Source organism: Monodon monoceros, unplaced genomic scaffold (genome assembly GCF_005190385.1).
Source record: "Monodon monoceros isolate NGI ecotype Baffin Bay Population unplaced genomic scaffold, NGI_Narwhal_1 Super_Scaffold_20, whole genome shotgun sequence".
Lineage (NCBI taxonomy): Eukaryota > Metazoa > Chordata > Mammalia > Artiodactyla > Monodontidae > Monodon > Monodon monoceros.
In genome coordinates, this window is record NW_021703777.1 from 29,703,474 (window position 1) to 29,723,385 (window position 19,912).

General features: G+C 33.4%; 1 protein-coding gene across 6 annotated transcripts in view; it reads right to left on the minus strand.

Annotated features, from left to right (window-relative positions):
• Positions 1–19,912, minus strand: part of LRBA (LPS responsive beige-like anchor protein) — a 747,970-nt gene that overhangs the window by 524,088 nt on the left and 203,970 nt on the right. For all 6 annotated transcript variants that reach the window (XM_029235039.1, XM_029235041.1, XM_029235037.1 and 3 more), the window contains 3 exons: positions 14,189–14,267; positions 12,077–12,210; positions 4,798–4,859 (listed from right to left, as the gene is read on the minus strand). In XM_029235039.1, coding sequence (XP_029090872.1) covers positions 4,798–4,859; positions 12,077–12,210; positions 14,189–14,267 — 275 coding nt within the window. The remainder of the gene's footprint in view (positions 1–4,797; positions 4,860–12,076; positions 12,211–14,188; positions 14,268–19,912) is intronic.

The following is a 19,912-nucleotide window of genomic DNA, read 5'->3' on the forward strand; positions in this document are numbered from 1 at the left end:
ACAATATTTGGCAATGACAAAATAGCTGACAATAAAAATGAACAATTAATACACACTTAATTACACATAAAAGAATGAGGATGTTTCATAATGGAAAGGACCAAAAGGTAAAAGCCCAAAATACAGTGTTTATGATCAATGTTACCATTCATTTATTAATTGTACAATTATATAAATATTTGGTTGAAAAGTAATTATGCTGAATGTTGGAGATACAATAGAAAATAAAACACAGTGCTTACCTTTAAGAAACTTAAAGTCTAACGGGAAAGAAAAAAAATAATAGACGATTTAAATAAAGAATGAAATTACTATAAGGTGGGTCAAGTGAGTGCTTAGGATGTATATACCTCACCTAGGCTTAGAGTTGCGGGGAAGAGAGGAGTCAAAGAAAGCTTTCCAGAGGAGATGGCAATTTAGCTGGGAGTTGAATTATTTATTTATTCCATATATATTCACTGAGCAGCCATCAGATGCCAGGGACTGTGCTGGGTACTAGGCACACTTCACAGTTTATCTAGTATACTAGGTATATGAAACAGAAATAGTTGTAACCTTCATAGGACCTAGAGTAGAGAGAGGGAGACTGGCAATAAAGAAGTAGCAAACTAGCACAGGTATAGTTAAAATTTGTGATATGATGAGTGCTAAGATGAAGACGTGCAAAAAAGATACCAACTATAGATATGATCTGAGAAGAGCATAATTAAGCTGAGTTCGGAGTGATGAGAAGAAGCCAACAATTAGACTCACCAAATTTGAAGGAAAGAAATTATAGGGAAAGAAAAAGCCTACGCCAAGACACAAAATTATGATGGCACATTTGGGTAACTTTAAATAGTTCGCATAGCTTGAGAACAGTTACAAAAACGAAGTGATAAGAAATGAGGTCCAAACAGTAAGAGAGGCCTAATAATGAAAGATGCCTTTGTGCCATGGTATAGAGCTGGTTTGCTTTCCCCTACCCCTCTCGGGGTTTTTTTTTTTTTTTAATTATCTACTTTACCCAAAATACTCATCACAACTATGAAAAAGAAAAGCTCATGAAATAAAAAGCCAAGAGCAATAACATTAATGTCACATATTTAGAAGGAATAAACTCAAAAAGGAGAAGAAAACCAGAATTAGAGAAAAGGAATTAGAGGAGAGTGATGGAAAAGAGGAACACTTTACTATGAAGATTCAGGAAAAAAATCAACTGGCAATAATTCAACCACGAAACAGACATTAAAGAATCATATGAATAGTGATAGCTGGTTCTCATTATGAACATTATAGTTTTAAAATTAATAATTCAGAGATATTGAAAGAAATGACCAAACCTTTTGTTATTACCTTCATGCAAAGGAAATATTTCCCAAAATAGCAACAATCTACATATTTTGTTGAAAAATGTATTGAAGAAAAATCAGACTAACACTATTTTTAAATTAACTTTTACTGCTAATTAATTACTCACACAGGATGCCAGGCCAGACTACATGGTGCTTCTAGTTTTTCTATATACTCTATGCATTTCTGATAAATGGGAAAAGAATAGATGACCTGGCAGAAGGCTCAGACAATAATAGGTGATTTACAGGACATGAATGCAGCTACCGTAAGATTTATCTGACAGCCCTCTCCGATAGTGGACTGTTGAATATCCGATGGAATGATTTCTAGTCTAGAAAGTCTACTACTGAGTAGCCATACACATTATTTATTTATTAGATGTTTTGGGTTGAAACCATTTTTTAATGACGCACTTCACAATGCACAGTCATAAATTTAGCTTTAAACCCAAGAAGGGAGGTAGTGTTTTTGGAATGTATGTCAGACTGAATTAGGATGAGCAACACAACACTTTTATAAAGTGGCCTTGAATACAATGTCAATTCCTTCAAAAATGATATTAATGTCAAATGAGCAGGATATAAACACTTTACACAATGCTGGAGTAATATTACTTGAAATATTTATTTAACATTTTCTTTAAATTCATATGGATTTCTACAAGGTTTATACACATACACAACAAATATTGGGCAAAAAAAAGTTACATGCTTCTGAAAAACTGAATCTGAAATATAATTAAGAAGTTGTTCGATTATTTTCTGTGCATCAGAGAATATACAGTTTCCTGAGGAGTGTATATAGTCTTATTTTAAAGAAGTAAAGAAGACCTAAATCAGGTTTTGGAGCTTAAATAGCTCTTGAATTATTTTCAGTATAGGAATAAACATAACTTAATAAACCGTAAGTATATATATATATATATAACTTTACTCAAAAATAACATGCTAAATATTTTAAGAAAGATTTTCAACTCTAAATAATAACATTTTGTCTTAAAATGTTAAAATTTAAATGGGATAAAATATGAAATGGTATCTAATAAACCTATTAATGAATGAATGGATATTGAAAAATATGATCCTAGCTGAAGCTTTAACAAAATATATAGTGATCTACTTGGTCTTAATGACAGCAAACCAAACGTGATCATTTCCTCATTTCTTAAATTCAGGCTCTAAACTCTCTTCTGTAATAAAATACGGCAGATTTAAACACTTTGTTAAGAAGAATACAAAAAAAAGTTTGGAATGGATTCAAGAAAAATAATCAGAACATGGCTGATTGCCATGAAATTAACATCAACTAATTTGTAAAGTTTTAAATCAAATTTGCAGATGTTTAAGTTCATAAGCATATCCCATTATTTATGTGATTAAAAAGGAGTTTTTGACCTGATCTTTTGATCTTTGGCACTCAATCCACTACATCTCTTCTTTACAAAATTGATTAAAATTTTAGCAAGATGCTAGCCGTTTACTTCCCACCCTATCTCAGACTAAAACAAATTATCAGTCAAACTCAAGCCACAGCCACCCAATATCTGCAAAATGTCGGCTTCAAATTCAATTTCATCTCTCTTAAGCTTTCATGTAGAAAAAGACAGTTCACTTTTTAACAAAATAAATCACTTTTGTGATTGCCAATCTGACCTCTTTGAATTAGGAAAATTCAAAGTGAAAAATGTAATTATCACCCCAGAACAATCTGTATACATCTGGAGCTAATTCTAGCTTCATTTTTCATGTCAGTTTTTGCACTGTGCTACATCTTATAGAGATGCCGTGGAACTTTTGGAGAACCCATAAAAAATGTTAAGAACTTCAAACAAACCAATAATGTGTTTTATTTAAACAAAACTTTGAGATGATCTGACTTTTGCAACTTACTCTAAGTGATCTTCATATTCCCATTTGATTGGAATAGTATTAAACAGCACTGTGACATACATGACAAATAGGTGTCTTAAAACATGTCATTCTTTATCTTTTCAGCTTCTAACATTCCACTGTGTAATATACTATATTTAAAACAGCTTTCATGTATCAAGAATACATTAAATTCTTCTAACCTAGAAAGTGAAACTTCACTATCAAACTTCACCTATGAAACAATTACATCTCTATAAACAATAAATTCATACTGCTGTGAGTATACATATAAAACTGTAAGCAAATGATTCTTAAAGTAAGGGTAATTTCATGTCAGTATAAGAATGGTATATGGTAATTTCCATTCAAGAAATAAACGACCAATTATTTCAAATCAGATTACTAAATGGGAAATTTTATCCAGTCAGTTTGTAAAGGAATGGGAGTTTGCTAAAGTAGATAATTCACTTAAAAACATGACTCTCACTAAATCTAAGAATAATAAGCCCACTACAAACATAACTACTCTTCACAAGTTCATTATAAAAATTCATTAGATGTAATCTCTGGAAGTAATTGTTCTTATTGCATTTTATTGACAATGCATAGTATTGATTTTTCACACCTTCTATGATTCTTTAATTTGTATTCATGAAATGTCCATCAGCACAGTCAAAATAAATTTGGCAATATAGGCACTAAAATGAATAAATCGATGAAAAGAAACATTAATTTTGCATTATCCTTATTCGTCAGGCAAGTAAACCAGGAGAGTTTTAAGTGAAGGTCAAAGGTTTTGAAATGGGTCAGAACCCTTGACCTCTAGACCAATACTCTTCCTATTAAAAAAGGCTATTTTAAAGTTTTAAGTAGGGGAATTTACTACCAGCAAGATATCATTTTTAAAAGACTACCAAAAAAAACTCTCAATAAAAACATTCATCTGTTTAACTGCTAAAGAGAAAAGAAAATATCACAGGATACATGACTTTTACATAAGTTTAAAAAAAAAATCATTAAAGTTTACCACATGAGGTATAAGGTTTCTGAACAATGAAAGTAATCTCGCTTTTAGGAATTTATTCACTACATCTTATTATGATGGCTGCCATATTTTTGTTGATGTTTTCCCAAATCTACTAGATATGTCAAAAATAATTAGCAATGACAAGAATTCAAAATTATTTATCACTCATTTTATAACCTCTGCACAAAAGGGAAGTAAACCCATTATTCCCATGGGAGTCAGAGTGGCACTCCGCGAGGTATAGAAATAAATCTGTTTCTGTAACCTTAATATGCAAGGCAAAGAAATTTAGTCATCTCAAGGCCATTTGATCTGGACATTTTTAAATGTGGCTCGAAAAACCTCTATTTCTAATTCATCTATCCTATTTCTCTCAGCACTCACTTTGAAATAAACTGTTAGCACCAAACACAAGAAGTAACCCTTTTGCAATACAAATAAATTATTTTAAAACTGCAAGCACAAAACTATTGTAGCCAAAATTTCTAATCAATTTTAACTTTCTCGCAAAATGAATTCACTTGAGAATTTACTTTTAATTCAACATTTATTCTTGTCACTCACCTGAGAACACAGTAGCATAACCAATTCCACAACTGAACTACTAGACTTCATGCAAACCAGACCTATATCAAAGAGAATTTTTTTTAAATTACAAAGTAAAAAACAAGGGATTTATTTCTTATACAACTTTGTCCAAATTGGTTTTAAAATAAAATTTAACTTCTTGCTAAGAACCACACCTATACATATTTGATCATATGTGTAAACAAAACATTCTGTAATTACTTTAAACTTGGCATCAAAACCACAATTTTTTGTAGCCAATTTCATTTCAGCTTTCAAATTACTAAAACATTTATTATAACTTCATATATACTGACATTTCACAATACTCATAGAAATGTGCACAACATATGCCATATTGACCAATATCACCTAAATTTTGTTTTGGAGAGAGTTGATTGTTATACATGCAGAGAAGGGAAATGGCTCCCTGACCTTTGCTTTCTCCACCACACTCTCTCCCTTCAACCCTCTAGCTATCAATCAAGTTTCCATTTTGTTTCATGGCAGCAGACATCCCAAACACTCTTATTAGTACCTTGACCTGTGACCTCACTCTAAACCTTAACAGAAGTGCAAGCCGTTGTCTGTTATATATTCTTGATTTTTTATAAATAAATGCATTTATAATTTCTCTTTTATGTTTCATTTGGGTTCACCAAAAATATCTCAGGAAGGAAGTTTTATATAGTTAATAACTATCTAAAGAATTCTTTAGTTTTGATTAACAGTAAGATATAAAGTAACTACTTTAAAGAACATTCAAAGAAATTTTATAACCAGTATCTTAAAAAAGCAATGCCAATAATTAAAAGCACTAAATTACTAAATTACACTAGTAATAAGTAGAAAAATTAAAATTTTTTATTATTATATTTTTCTAAGCAAACGTAAGTTTAAGTTCAAAGTAAACTAAGTATAACAACTAAAATAATTCCTCATGGTCCTCACACCCCCCACAGAATTACCTTATTTCTTTCTCCACATTAAAGTTCTTGTGGGCATCCTATCCCATCCTATTCCCTTTCTTTAATCTTCTTGCTCTGTAGTTCTTTCTTTTTCCCTCTTTTACTCATGATGCCTCATACCTGCTGACGCCACATGTTGGCATTCTGTAGCCTTACAAATAGTATTCAAGTTAAACAGGTTGTTCACCCCCTTCACTTTCTAGAAAAGTCAAAAACATTTTTCTCCATGTCTGAAAAAATGTGTAACATAGAAATGATGGTAACAGTGTCAGCACTGGCATGAAAATTAGCTACAGAACATCTACATGTTGCATTAAGCAAACAGGCCATTAACTAGACTAAACTGTTGTTTCTATAGAGCTAAGATGACCATACCTCCTCAGGCTAATGCCAAGGCCGAAAGGAAGGGGACAGCAATACTCCATCTCTTATTGGTGGTGTAGCTTTGTTGGTCTGAAAACCTGTCACTTTTCATAAAATGTTACCCAACTACAGGAAGTTCCATATATTTCAACTTCAAAAGCCACTACTTGCAGCAAGTAAATTCAGGTCTTTTCTACAACTAGGATATTATTCCTTACTGCTCGATTCTAGAGGAACCAGAATTCCTACCACCTTTCCTTTTCTGGCAAAGCATTTAGGCCCTGATCTGGCTCAGCCTTTTATATCCACTCAGATAATGAACAATAATGATTAAAAGGGCCTTGGGCCATTCAAAGTTAGAAAGATTTCTAGATGTTCCTTTGTCTCTCTACAGCATATTGTAGGATAGTTCAATACTCGTACTTTCAAAAATTACTTATTTCAGTCTTATTTCTCAATAATAAAGATTAGAAAACCACAGGAAGGTTGATACAACCACTGATCAGTGGGTTGAGTGTTCAAGGACAGTAAGATGTCAAATAACATTTCATAGTTTGATTAGAATGATTCATGTGTTTTTTAGAGTGAGATTTTATAGATCTGTAAAGCATGGGTAGGGGGCGATGGAGGATCTTAAATGAGAAAGGGCTTCAGAAGACAAAAAAAGAGCTTATATTAGACCTCTGATACTAAGCTTCCTACCTAAAGGGCATCAATACTGCAAACAAAAATATATAACCTTGGGAATAAATAAACAGGAAATAATCCCAATAAGGGACTTGATATCAGATTACACAACTTAATCACATCTCTCTGTGACCTAAATTGTTTTGTGACACTGGTTGCATGGACAAAAAAGCAAGAAATGACTTATAAATCAGTAAATCTGTCTTCAGATCTACATTCAGACTCTAAGGATTACCCAAAGGAAGGCCTTAAAACAACACTTGGAGTGAAGTTGTAAGTTGTTGCAGAAGCATCAATTTTCATTTTACACACACAAATCCTATTATTGTCCCACTTAGCAGAAAGTGAACAAGGTACTGTAGGCTCAGGGATCTGACTAGCCTCATAATCTGACCCTTGGGTTCAGTTTTCTTGGTTTTACCTTTGATTGATTTTTTCAACAATATGGAATTTTAGTCTCCTCAAAAAAGACAAACTGAAAATGCCAAAGCCAAGAGATTTATACTCTTCTGGTGTTTCACAACCAAAGACCACTTCAATTTCTCCACCAGAGACTATTTATTCCACCTCTATTACCACTGTTTTTCCATACTATTAAACTCAGAAGTACTAAATGGCTTACCAGATATTAAGCTATCAACATCCGAATGCACTGAGATACCTAAATTCTCAAGTGTACCATGAAAAATGGTCATGACCATTTACTGTCTGGAACATAAGAACCCTGTTTGTTGTTTTATTTATCTTAAGTCACCTTAAATAATTTACAAAAAGATAAAGCGATGGTGTAAACATTATTATAAGTTTCAGTAAGAATTTAAGCATAATAAACTCAAAAATTTTTCCCTGTTTTCCAGGTTTTGAAAGTATTTGTCTATAATTTAGATATAATTAACTGCTCCTCATGAATCTATAAACATGATATTCATCTTAAAAATACTGCTTCTAAATTTCAAATAAAATTCTAATAGCTGCAACTTTATCATTAATTCTGGTCCTTCTTCTTGAACTAACATCATCAAATGCAATACTTTGGAAAAGTTGGATTATTCAAAATTTTGTTGTAGAGAGAACAGCCATTTTCTTTTCTCTCAAATTCCAAAATATTTTCTTCTTTAGATTATAAACACCATTTAGAATGATTAATCAACTGAATTTTTTCATTTCTATATGAAATTTTCCTTCCAATTGTCTTCGGCATATACCTGCTTTAGTATCTATTCACTTAGAACTGCACCAAGTAAATTGTGGTGCACAGTCCATGAACGATGGATGAACACTGTCACACGCCTTCTTAGCAAAATGAGATGTCCCAGGTTCTTGTCACAAAACATTGTACAAATTTTGTAGAATGAAGTCGTTCCTCCTATTGAATGACACGATGCTGAGAAAACCAATTTCCTTTTTTGTCCACAGAAATATGCTGTGCATTAATGAAGTCCTGATTTGATAAAAATTATGAGTACTACTCCCTGTCTCTTCAAATTCACCCACAGTTGGTCTAGTAATTATAAAATGTCTTCTCCTGTCAATTTTTTTCACCTCACTATTATGGGCAGAAAATAAAAAATTCTGAATTCTTAACTATATTCAGTGAAAGCTAAAAATAAGACCACAAAGACGGTATCCACAGACTTCTTTTATACCAATATTTCTCAACCTTTTTTGAGGAGCCTAAGGAACATTTCAGACCATTTTTTCTTAACTGTGCCCCCATGAAATTTTAATGCTAAAGATAAACTATACAGACGTACTGTTGTCCATCAGAAGGTCAAAAACCACTGTAATGTCTAAGATACTTTTGCCCTCCCCAAATACCAGTTTTTGATCCCCCTGAGAAAACAAATTTATATCTTCTTAAAATACAATGCAACACTTTGGCCAACGCAGTAAGAAGACTGAGGGTGATCCAAGAGTGATGATTTGCTTTCCTAGGATTATAGGGGCAATTCCAGTATTCTTGTTTTCTTCTTATTTTAGTCCTTAGTATAGCTAGAAATAACTGATGAGTAATGATAATTAGCAAAATGTTTTAAGATATAGGAAAATTAAGATCACAAAGACCTCATAATGAACCTTAGATTTATAAGAAGTGTCCAATGAAATCACTTAAGGTAATTGTCAGATAAAACAAACTTTTAAAAAAAGTGATCGTCTCTTTCTTTTTGGAAGACTTCTTTTAAAAAATAAAAGGAATAAAACATCAATTCTTACAACGGGTTATAACTACTTGAAAAAGGGGGTTAATATCACTAAAATTGAGCCAATCAGAAAATATGTGACTTTAGGCATGATGTAACATGAAGTATTACATCTAATTAAACTTTTAAACTTCAAGCCATCAGAAAATACACAAAATAGAGAAACTGTTAAATAACATCACCAAGAATAGCCACAGAGTGCCAAAATGTATAACATTCTACAGAACCACCAACCATATTTCTTCAATGAGTCAATAACATGAAAACAGAGGAAGAATAGGGGGAAACTACTTGACATTAACATGGACTTAAGGGACATATCAAATTCAGTAAAATTGACTTTGGATCTTAATTGGAAGAAAATCAATATAAAAAAATCTCTTAAATAAAGATGAATATGGGCTGAGTATTACAGAATTATTATTAATATTATTAGGTATAATAGCAGCAATTATGATTATGTAAGAAAATATATTTTTATATGAATTATGAATTATTTAGGGGTGAAACAATGTGATGTTTGGGATTAATTGAAACACTAAATCAAAACAAAGGGAGGTGGATATAACAATTATGGCAAAACAAAGATGGTCTGGGTAGTTGCCAAAAATAAGTTCATGGATATTAAAATTCCTACTTTGTAAATATTTTAAATGTTCAATTAAAATTATTAATAAAAATCACATTTAAAATTTAAAAGTAATAAATTTTCAAGTACCTGGTCACACAGCTAGTGACTGACAAGGGCTGAGGTATCCTGCCTTTTAGTCCAATGCTTTTTGAACAGAACTATGCTGGGATGACCTCCCTTCAAAACTTTCCTGTTTTACAATGCATAAAACCACCACCCAAAGGATTCCTCACAACTTAAAATACATAAGCTATATAAAACTCTTAGATTTGTTTGCTATTTTTATGAATACAGGCCAATGAGTAGTCACTGCTCAAGTTTATAGACGAGCAATAGTGCATCATCCTCTTTTTTATCATTTTATCAGAATTTACCAATAAGAAATTGATTCTAAATTAAATTTTGTTCCAGGATCTAGAATTGGCAAGTTTAATACTTCTGAGTATCTAAGGTGATACTATTTTTCTGGGTCTATTATAAAATTCAAAGATCAACTAAGTAGCCAAAATGTCTTGCTACACTGAAAGGCTAAAATTAATACATTCAATTTACTGTTACAAAATGAAATATAGTTAATAAGTTGTCACACCACTTTAAAAGAATAAATGTTTGATATGTGAAACATAAATTAGGGTGAAGTCCTTCAATGTATCAATTCACTTCCTTTCAAATTTTATTACTTCATTAGGTCAAATAGTCCTTGGCTAAACAATTATATCCTTCAGCAGATGAAATAAATTTCCACTGCAAACTTAGTTCAGTATTTCTAAAATCTGAACTTTTTTTCAAATAAATTCAGTGCTATTCTTTGACTATACGGAAATGATATCAATCATCACCAACTCCATATAAATTTATAGCAGGGATGATAATGAAATTATTATTTTAGCTAATGATTATTACTCTTATAGATACATATTTTAAGGGTCAAATAAAGTGCTGATATCCCATAGTTAACACTCAGATACAGATAAGTAACATTAACCTATTTATAACTTGAACATTAACCTATTTATAACTTTGATTACCATTATATCCTTATTTCTATAAAAAGAGGGGCTTTGGGCTTCCCTGGTGGTGCAGTGGTTGAAAGTCCGCCTGCCGATGCAGGGGACACGGGCTCATGCCCCGGTCCCGGAAGATCCCACATGCCACAGAGTGGCTGGGCCCGTGAGCCATGGCCGCTGAGTCTGCGCGTCCGGAGCCTGTGCTCCGCAACGGGAGAGGCCACAGCAGTGAGAGGCCCGCGTACCGCAAAAAAAAAAAAAAAAAAAGAGGGGTTTTTTTCACAAGTTTTAAGAAATTCCTTAGGAGATCATCTAGTGACTGATAACCAACAAAAAGTCATGATAACTAAAGCTGTAAGTTGATATTTAAAGATACTTGCATACAGATAATTATGCTTTCCCATGATTTTTCAGCTTTAGGAGAGTATGTGTCTCATCCTTAAACCATCTAACATGGATACAAACAAGCCAGACTTAGCAAACATCTAGTCCAAACACTTTTGAATGAAAAAAATCAATTTGACATTATCATTGATGAAAATCCTCTAGCTTCTCCTTAAAAAAATTCTAGCTATGGGAATGAAGATTTGTATTTTGAAGTCAGTCTGTTAAGCTCTTAAATAGAGCTAATCATTTGAAAAGTTGATCTCTATTGAACTGATTCCTGCTGTCTGAGGAAATTCAAGGTCTACTTTCACTTGATTGAGTTAACCTCTTTAATATTAGAAGACACTTAACTATTTGACAAGTGCTTCATGTAAAAAAAAAGTCCCAATACCCCTCCATCCATTCCATAAATAGCATGGTTTCCAATCCATGCAGCAACTTACTTATTATGCATGTTATCTAGTTTGACACAATCTCAAAGTACCCTACCTAGAAAAGATCCAGTAATCTATGTATGATATAAGCAAGACAGAGTAAAATACTACTGTTTTTCCTACTTATTTGTAAAATGGAATTCCACTAACAGAGACAAATAATGCATTCCTCATTTTCCTAATATGTAGCAATACACTATTGTTTATATAGATCTTAAATTCAAGTAAAATCTCAGGTAAATACCCCACTTATTACTATAACACCAGTCTCTCCAATTCTCAATTCTCATAGTTAATTTTAATGTATTAAAACATTTCTTAGTTCTTTCATTCAATACTTTTTTCTTTTTTTATTGTTCCCCAAAACACACAGTAATAAATCTAATGCACACAAATCTCATGCAAATCACTGATAAAAAACCTTGAACAGATTAGAATAGCAGTCATGCCATATTCTTTAAAAGATATGTACAGACTCTTTGAGAAGCCTTGTCAAAGGTTGAAAACAAACAATAAAACTCCATGCATCTCTTATTATTCATTTCAGTTTTCAACCCTGTAGTTTAAATGTATATATGAAGAAAGAAGAATCACTTACTTGTTCCTTCTATAAGCAGTTCTTGTCCATGGCTACCCAAAAGTGTCCGAGAAAGAAAAGGTGCAAAGTCTACAAATATCTCTCGTAGAAGAGGAGCTGCCTTCTCCAAAGCATGTTCGAGCCTCTCTGTAATACTAATAGAAAGATGTTAAGTTACCTGTACTATTCATCAGTATTTATCAGTTTTCTAGTTTTTAAAATGAGTTTTCATAGAACTGTAAAATTATGTGAAAAATTTAAAATTACCTGAAGGTTCACTATTGCTACGCACACCATTCCTTCTGCCTGGAATATCCTTTTTTATTCTGTTGTATATTGCCACCCCTAGCCCTCACAAACAACCTGGTTAACAACCACTCCACACATCAGCTCTTACTGGAAGGCTTAACTGGCCAGTAGAGAGCACTTGATTTTAGTCCCATTACAACCTAAACAAACTATCAATCTTTTAACAAATTTTCTATTGACCATTAAACCATGAGCACCTTCAGATCAAGAACTATGCCTTCACTTCTAAGTTCTCAGCTGCAGCATATATTACAAACTCAATAATGTTTATAAACTGAAAGAATCAGTCTACATTCTTTTTCACTAACATCTATCTCTATAAACAATTTCTTTCTAATGCAATCTGAACAACTTCTCACTTGCAAATAGTATACTGGCACATTTATAATGATATCAATTTACTCAATGTATCTCTTTGTGACTATATGTACATATATTCTTATATATATGTATACACACATAAACCCATACGTATATACACACACACAGTTGTCCCTCGGTTTTCAGTGGAATGGTTCCAAGACTCCCTACAGATAGCAAAATCTGTGGATGCTCAGGTCCCTTATGTAAAAGGGCATAGTATTTGCATATAACCTATATTTTAAATCATATCTAAATTACCTATAATATCTAATACAATGTAAATACAATGTAAATGCTATATAAATAGTTGCCAATGTCAAACTATCATGTGTGGAATGGATGGACGACAAGGTCCTACAAACTGTAATGGAAAAGAAAATATATATATATATACGTATGGCTGGGTCACTTTGCTGTACAGCAGAAATTAACACAACATTGTAAGTCAACTATACTTCGATAAATTTTTTTTAAATTAAAAAAAAGAAAACTACAAAAAAAAGAAACATCAAAAAAAATAGTTGCCAGTGTGAGACAAATTTTTGCTTTGTGTAACTTTTTGGAAATTTTGTTTTAATATTTTCAATCTGTGGTTGGTTGGATCCATATCCAGCTGTATACATATATATATATTTAATGAGTTTTTAAAAAAAAAACAAGCCCTCTGCATTTCAGGAAATTCAGTTTCTAACTTATGAACCAAACATATATATAAACAGCCACTACTTATTTACTATTCCTACAAAGTGTACTTTCTATTCATACAACCAACAAGAGATGCTACTGAAACTATCAACTGGTAAGCTGCTGGAAATTTCTGTGCTCAATAACCATCTCTTCCCAGGTACTATCCATAAAACTATTTCTCTCTACTTATCTCATGGATCCTCTTATCCCTGGATGATATCACAACTACAGGCCTACACTTGTAGCACCCAAGTACGTTTATTTTTAAAGTGTTATGCATTTCCCAATTGTAATAAGGCAGATTAAGAACTCTAGCCACAAAGGCCCTAGTAGTGGAATATATTCACAGCCTTCCAAATTAGAATTTGAAACACATATGCCCAATTAAACGAGATAACTGACAGTAAAAATCTATCTATAATTCAGTATCAATATAAACTTCTTATTTCAGCATTTCTAGGGAAGATGAACAATGAATTCCAAATGTTCAATCTACAATCATATGAAACGTAAGCCATAAGCTACTAACTACCTGTGAAATTAAATATTTGTTATGCATTCCACATTTATTAATCAGAAAAAGCTACTTCTCGGGAATCTTTTACATCTCATAATCTTTAAGAAGGCACTTCTAAAATACTTCCAAGCCTCTAAACGTCATGCATGTTTTTTAAAAAAGAAACAAAGTAAATTTTTCTAAAAATTGTAGCTAGACATTTTTAAGAGTCATCAAAAGGAATAAATCACAAATATCCAAGTTAGTAGCTTGAATACCTCATATTCGAAACTTGGTCTTGTGGAACTGAACCAACTGTTGGAACTGCAGGTAATTTTGCATTAGATGATCTACCACCTATAAAAGAAAATAACCATTTAGGGGATTTTCTGTTTTTAGATACAAGAATTCAAACAAAAAAGATATCCTGATAGCAAGTTACCAAAAAACATACTAAACTGCATTTTTAAATGCCTATTAATTTGGATAATATTAAAATCTACCAATTAACAAGGTTTTTCTTGAATCATTTAATATATAAATCTCAGTTACCAGTTCAATTATCACACCAAGCAGTGCTTCCACCCATCAGCTGAAAACATAATAGAAAAGTAAATTCTGACTCACTAAATTGGGGTCATGATTCCTTCCATTGAACATCAAGTGGCAACAGAGATTTACAATTAGAAACTTTTTAAATTGAAGCAAAAAACAGAAACGGTTAATTCCAAATTTAGCTTAAATAGGTATGCCTCATTACCATGAAAACTGTCTTTATTCAGCCACCAAATAACTTCTGCTATACCCTGAATGCTTCTGAGTCTAGTCCAGCAAACATTATGCAATAGCCACCTGAGAAACCTTTCTTAAATGATACAAGCAGAACATAAACTCCCTCACGTGTGTCCTCACTGTAATTAGTAAATAACCTGTTGTTTGCATTTGTCACATTGTATTTCAATTGGTTTTTTAAATGTCCTTTTTCCTAGTATACTAATCTTTTTGAAAGCAGAGATCTCATCTTTTTCATCCATTGATCTCTAGCACCTAGACAAACTGACACAATACAAGGTTCTCAATTTATGTTAATTGCAGAAATGATTCCCTTAATCATTCCATCTCCCATATTTTAGTAGGTCAATCTTCCCATCTGGTATATACTTCCCTCTCTAGTTCCTACAATTTTATGTCCCTGTCTTTGTTCAAACTACTTTGTAAAATTAATTTTCACCATGTGATCTTATTTTACTCTCCAATGAACACTCCCAGATGTCCTTACTCTTGTATATCTGTATTGTTAAATGCCCACTCACCGTCTTATAGCACAAAATGTTCAAACTACCTTGCCCTATACAAGAGCTACCTCCTTTATGTTTTCAACAAATAACTGTGCTTATAAATTTTACTTGGCAAGAGAAAAATAATTACCAGGAAATTAACTCTGACAGAGTCAAAGAATGGATAGGTACAGAAACAACACACATTATGAGAAGTATTGAAAAAGTCTAGAAGACTAATTCGGAGGATAATTTACTGAGGCTTGAAGAGTTCTAAAAAGCTCAAGAAAGTAGGGGAAAAATAAAGTTCCCATTTAAGAATCAGGATATATGGGATAGAAAAGCATTCAATTTAAGCTAGGAGTAGGGCCTGAAGAAACAGAAGAGCCATTTTCTTTCTAAGGACAATAATAGGGAGAAGGAAGAAAAGAATGGACACACACACAGTGTCAAATGCCCCTCTCTGACACAGGGACCATAACAGTCACTGGAATCCAACTGGGATGATAGCCTAACAACCTGGACAGTATAGGCAAAGGAGGTGTGCACAACTTGCTTGCAGCTGCAATCCAAGACGTAAAGTTTCTCTTTCTAAAAGTAGTGTCCTAAAAGGGCACCAAGTTAGTATTAGAGCAGACTGAAATCCCATCACAATTCTATAGAAAGGTAGACCAAGAAAGGCAGCAAACATATTGAAGCAAATGAAACAAAGATACAAAGCTTATAAACAAGGAGGGAAGAGGGCCTCAAAGGATTCTGGAACCTATCAGGATGCACTATCAGAGGTCAGATTCTTTTGATCTATTCTTAAAACTTCAGGCATGGGTAGCCTGGAAACACCTCAAGGAGACAAAGTGGTGTGGACAGAAAGATAAAAGAAAGATAGAAGAAGAAATGTTCACCTAGGATGTAGAAAGAAAGATGGCAGAAACAGATGAGAAGGTAGAAAAGCAGCCTCTTTAACATCTGGGAGCTGGCCCTGTAATGTCAACTAGGCCCTGGTGTTGTTAAGAGCTGGCTTAGAGCCCACAGCTAGGTCTTGTTATTCTCTCCCTGAATATAAACAATTTCATAAAACAGCAACATCAGACAAAGCCATGCCATGACCATGATGAATCAACATAGAACAATACCACTCTGTAATCATGCCCCAACAGACAAAAACATGAACTCCAGCCAAATAACAAAGATGGTCAAACATCCCAAATCTTAATATGAAAGATTGCTGTTTCTTTACAAATTAGAGCTTTAGCCTCATTCAAGTCTTCCATGATTATAGGTAAGATTTATTAGGATATTTAATCATAGAATTACCCATGCTTTCTGACAGAAGAAAGCCCCACTTCCTTAACCACTCCCCCAAATCATCATTTTTTTCTAGTTATTTTTTAATTACACAAAGCACAAATACATCCATATTTTTAAATTCAGCAGTGCTTTGCACAAACCCTCCTAGTCCCAGTCCCTCCCCAAAGGCAGCCACTATCAGCAATTTGGAATATATCCTTTCAGACTCTGTTCTTTGCACTTACATGCAAGCTCAAATCCTATAATAAATCTTTTCTAACACTATTCCTGAGATGCCCCAAGTTTCACTATGTGCATTCTCCCTCACTGACTTATTCAACCAAAGGTTTACTACTGGGATCTTTGGCTGGAGAATATTGACACAGACTTTAGATGAAGTTGGGCAGAGAAAGATGGCAATCATGGGCTTATTTTAAAAGAACCAGAATTTAATAAATCTCTAAGTAAGAATTCTTTTCCAGACAACCTATTTCATCGTGGTAAGATGCACATTTTTCTACATGGTAACATCTCTCAAATTAATGCATTTTACAAAGGCATCTTAGCAATTGTAGTCAGCCAGAAGTTGAAATCTAATTGTGAGAAAACACAGTGGATAAAATCAAGAACGCAGCAGCAGAATCAAATCTGAAATTTGGTAAATGACTAAAGGAGGAATTGCGTAACTCTTTGAATTCATTATTTTGCCAAGGTAAAACCTCAAGATTACATAAACTAAAGGAAAAACGGTTGAATAATTAATATAAATATACTGTCTGAATACAGGTATACCTCGGAGATATGTTGGGTTTGGTTCCAGACCACAACAAAGTGAATATCACAATAAAGCAAGTCACACAAATTGTTTGGTTTCCCAGTGCATACAAAATCATCTGACAGGGCTTCCCTGGTGGCGCAGTGGTTGAGAGTCTGCCTGCCGATGCTCCGGTCCAGGAGGATCCCACATGCCGCAGAGCGGCTGGGCCCGTGAGCCATGGCCACTGAGCTTGCGCTTCCGGAGCCTGTGCTCCGCAACGGGAGAGGCCACAACAGTGAGAGGCCCGCGTACCGCAAAAAAAAAAAAAAAAAAGTAAAGCACAATAGCTGCATTTTTTTAACAAATTGTGTTTTTTACAAATTGAAGGTTTGTGGCAACCCTGCATCAAGCAAGTCTATCAGTGTCATTTTTCCAATAGCATTTGCTCACTTCATGTCTCTGCATCACATTTTGGTGATTCTCACAATATTTCAAACTTTTTCATTATTATTATATTTATTATGACCATCTGTGATCAGTGATCTTTGATGTTACTACTGCAAAAATATTATGACTCACTGAAGGCTCAGATGATGGTTAGCATTTTTTAGTAATAAAGTATTTTTAAATTAAGGTATGCACATGGTATTTTTAGACATAATGCTTTACACACTTAATAGTCTACAGCATAGTGTAAACAACTTATACATGCACTGGGAAACAAAATAAATTCATGTGACTCATTTGGTGATAGTCGCTTTATTGCAGTGGTCTGGAACCAAAATTCACAATTATCTCCAAGGTATGCCTGTATATAAAATATATACTCTCATTCACATACATACCTATACATATAGTCACTAGCTCTGTCCACTGAGAAAATCTGGGAGCAGCAATACCCTAACACCTAATGTCCAGATATTGGCTTCTAAATACTATTCTCCACTAAATAAATAAATCAGAAATAGCTAATTCAATAACAGTGGAAGAAAAGCAAAATAAGTTTGAAACATCTAGTTTTCTTTTGTAGAAAGCAAGGAAATTCCAAGGAATGTTTGGATATGTCACGTTGGCACAGAAGCCAACTTCAAGGGACTCCCACCGACCAAAATAGAGACAATTTGAGCATCAAAAGAAATAATGATAGTAACTGACTGTAACACAGCCAATAAAATAGGAAGCCATGAGGCCATACCGATATGATAAATTAACAGTCTGGGGAACAGGATATTTAAATAATTTCAAAATACCTCTCCACAAAACACTTATTAATTAAAAAAGCGAAAGAATAACTTTACAATATAGAAACCTGGCAGTTATACTTTAATCAAGTGACGAAAGTGGTCACCATCAGCATTTTGACAAATCAAAATTGTGTGCCTTGTGATCAGATTCTCTGTCTGTTCCATAATATTCCTACCAAAGAAATACCTGTTTCTAATCATGAGGAAACATCAGACCAACCCAAATTCAGGGATGCGCATTTAAGTTGTTCCCAATTTTTTACAATAAACAATGTTTTGTATATGCTTATATAAATCTATATACACTCCTTTATATTCTTGAAGTAACTTCCTAGAAGTCAATAAACACACACTTTAAATGTTGATACATATTGCTAAATTACCCTGAAGAAAGAAAAAACAAATTTACACTTCTTTGATTACTAATAAAATTGAACGTATTTTCCCAATTTACTGGAAACAAAACAGGAAACAAATGACTGTTCTGACCTTTTGAGTATTTTCATTAGAATCTTTTTCTTTATGATTTGTAATCATTCTATATAATTATGACAGTTAGCTTTTATCATTCATTATAAATTCTTCCTAAGTTTGTAGTGATTTTTTGCCACAGAGAATTCTATAATCTTCCCTTTAAACCATCTATACCAGCAAGATACAGAAAATAGGAATATCACCAAATTTTTAACAGGGTTGTTAGGATATTTAAATTTTAAAATGTAAAGCACCTAAGATAAAGAAGATTCTCCAATCTTACTTTCCCACATTTCTGCAAGGTACTACAGAAAAAAAAAAGTCTAGAGCTCTTCTGAGTGATCCTACTATGTATCCATGATTCATGCTATCCATTTTTAGTAGAGCCTTCTATTTATATATTACTAACTTATTAAATTCCCATAATAAGTATAAAAAGTATAATAAGTATAAAAAGTTGTCTCAGCCTGAAACCTATTTCTCTTCCTGCTTTCAAAAAGAAATGCCATGGGCTTCCCTGGTGGCGCAGTGGTTGAGAGTCTGCCTGCCGATGCAGGCGACACGGGTTCGTGCCCCGGTCTAGGAGGATCCCACATGCCGCGGAGCGGCTGGACCCGTAAGCCATGGCCGCTGGGCCTGCGCATCCGGAGCCTGTGCTCCGCATTGGGAGAGGCCACAACAGTGAGAGGCCCGCGTACCACACACACACACACACACAAAAAAGAAATGCCAGGTCATCCAAGACCAGAGCCTTTCTCTTCCACATCTGAAGGAAACGCTGCTAACCTCTAAAGCTACCTCAACCATCAAATTCTCATAATTTCCATTACCATGTTCTTTAGAAAAGGTGTTCTACACTAGCAGAAAACACTTCCTCATCAGCCACTCACAACTAAACCATTTTCAAATTGAATCCTAGCTCTATCAATATCAGGCCAGTTTCTTTGATAACAACTACCCTTA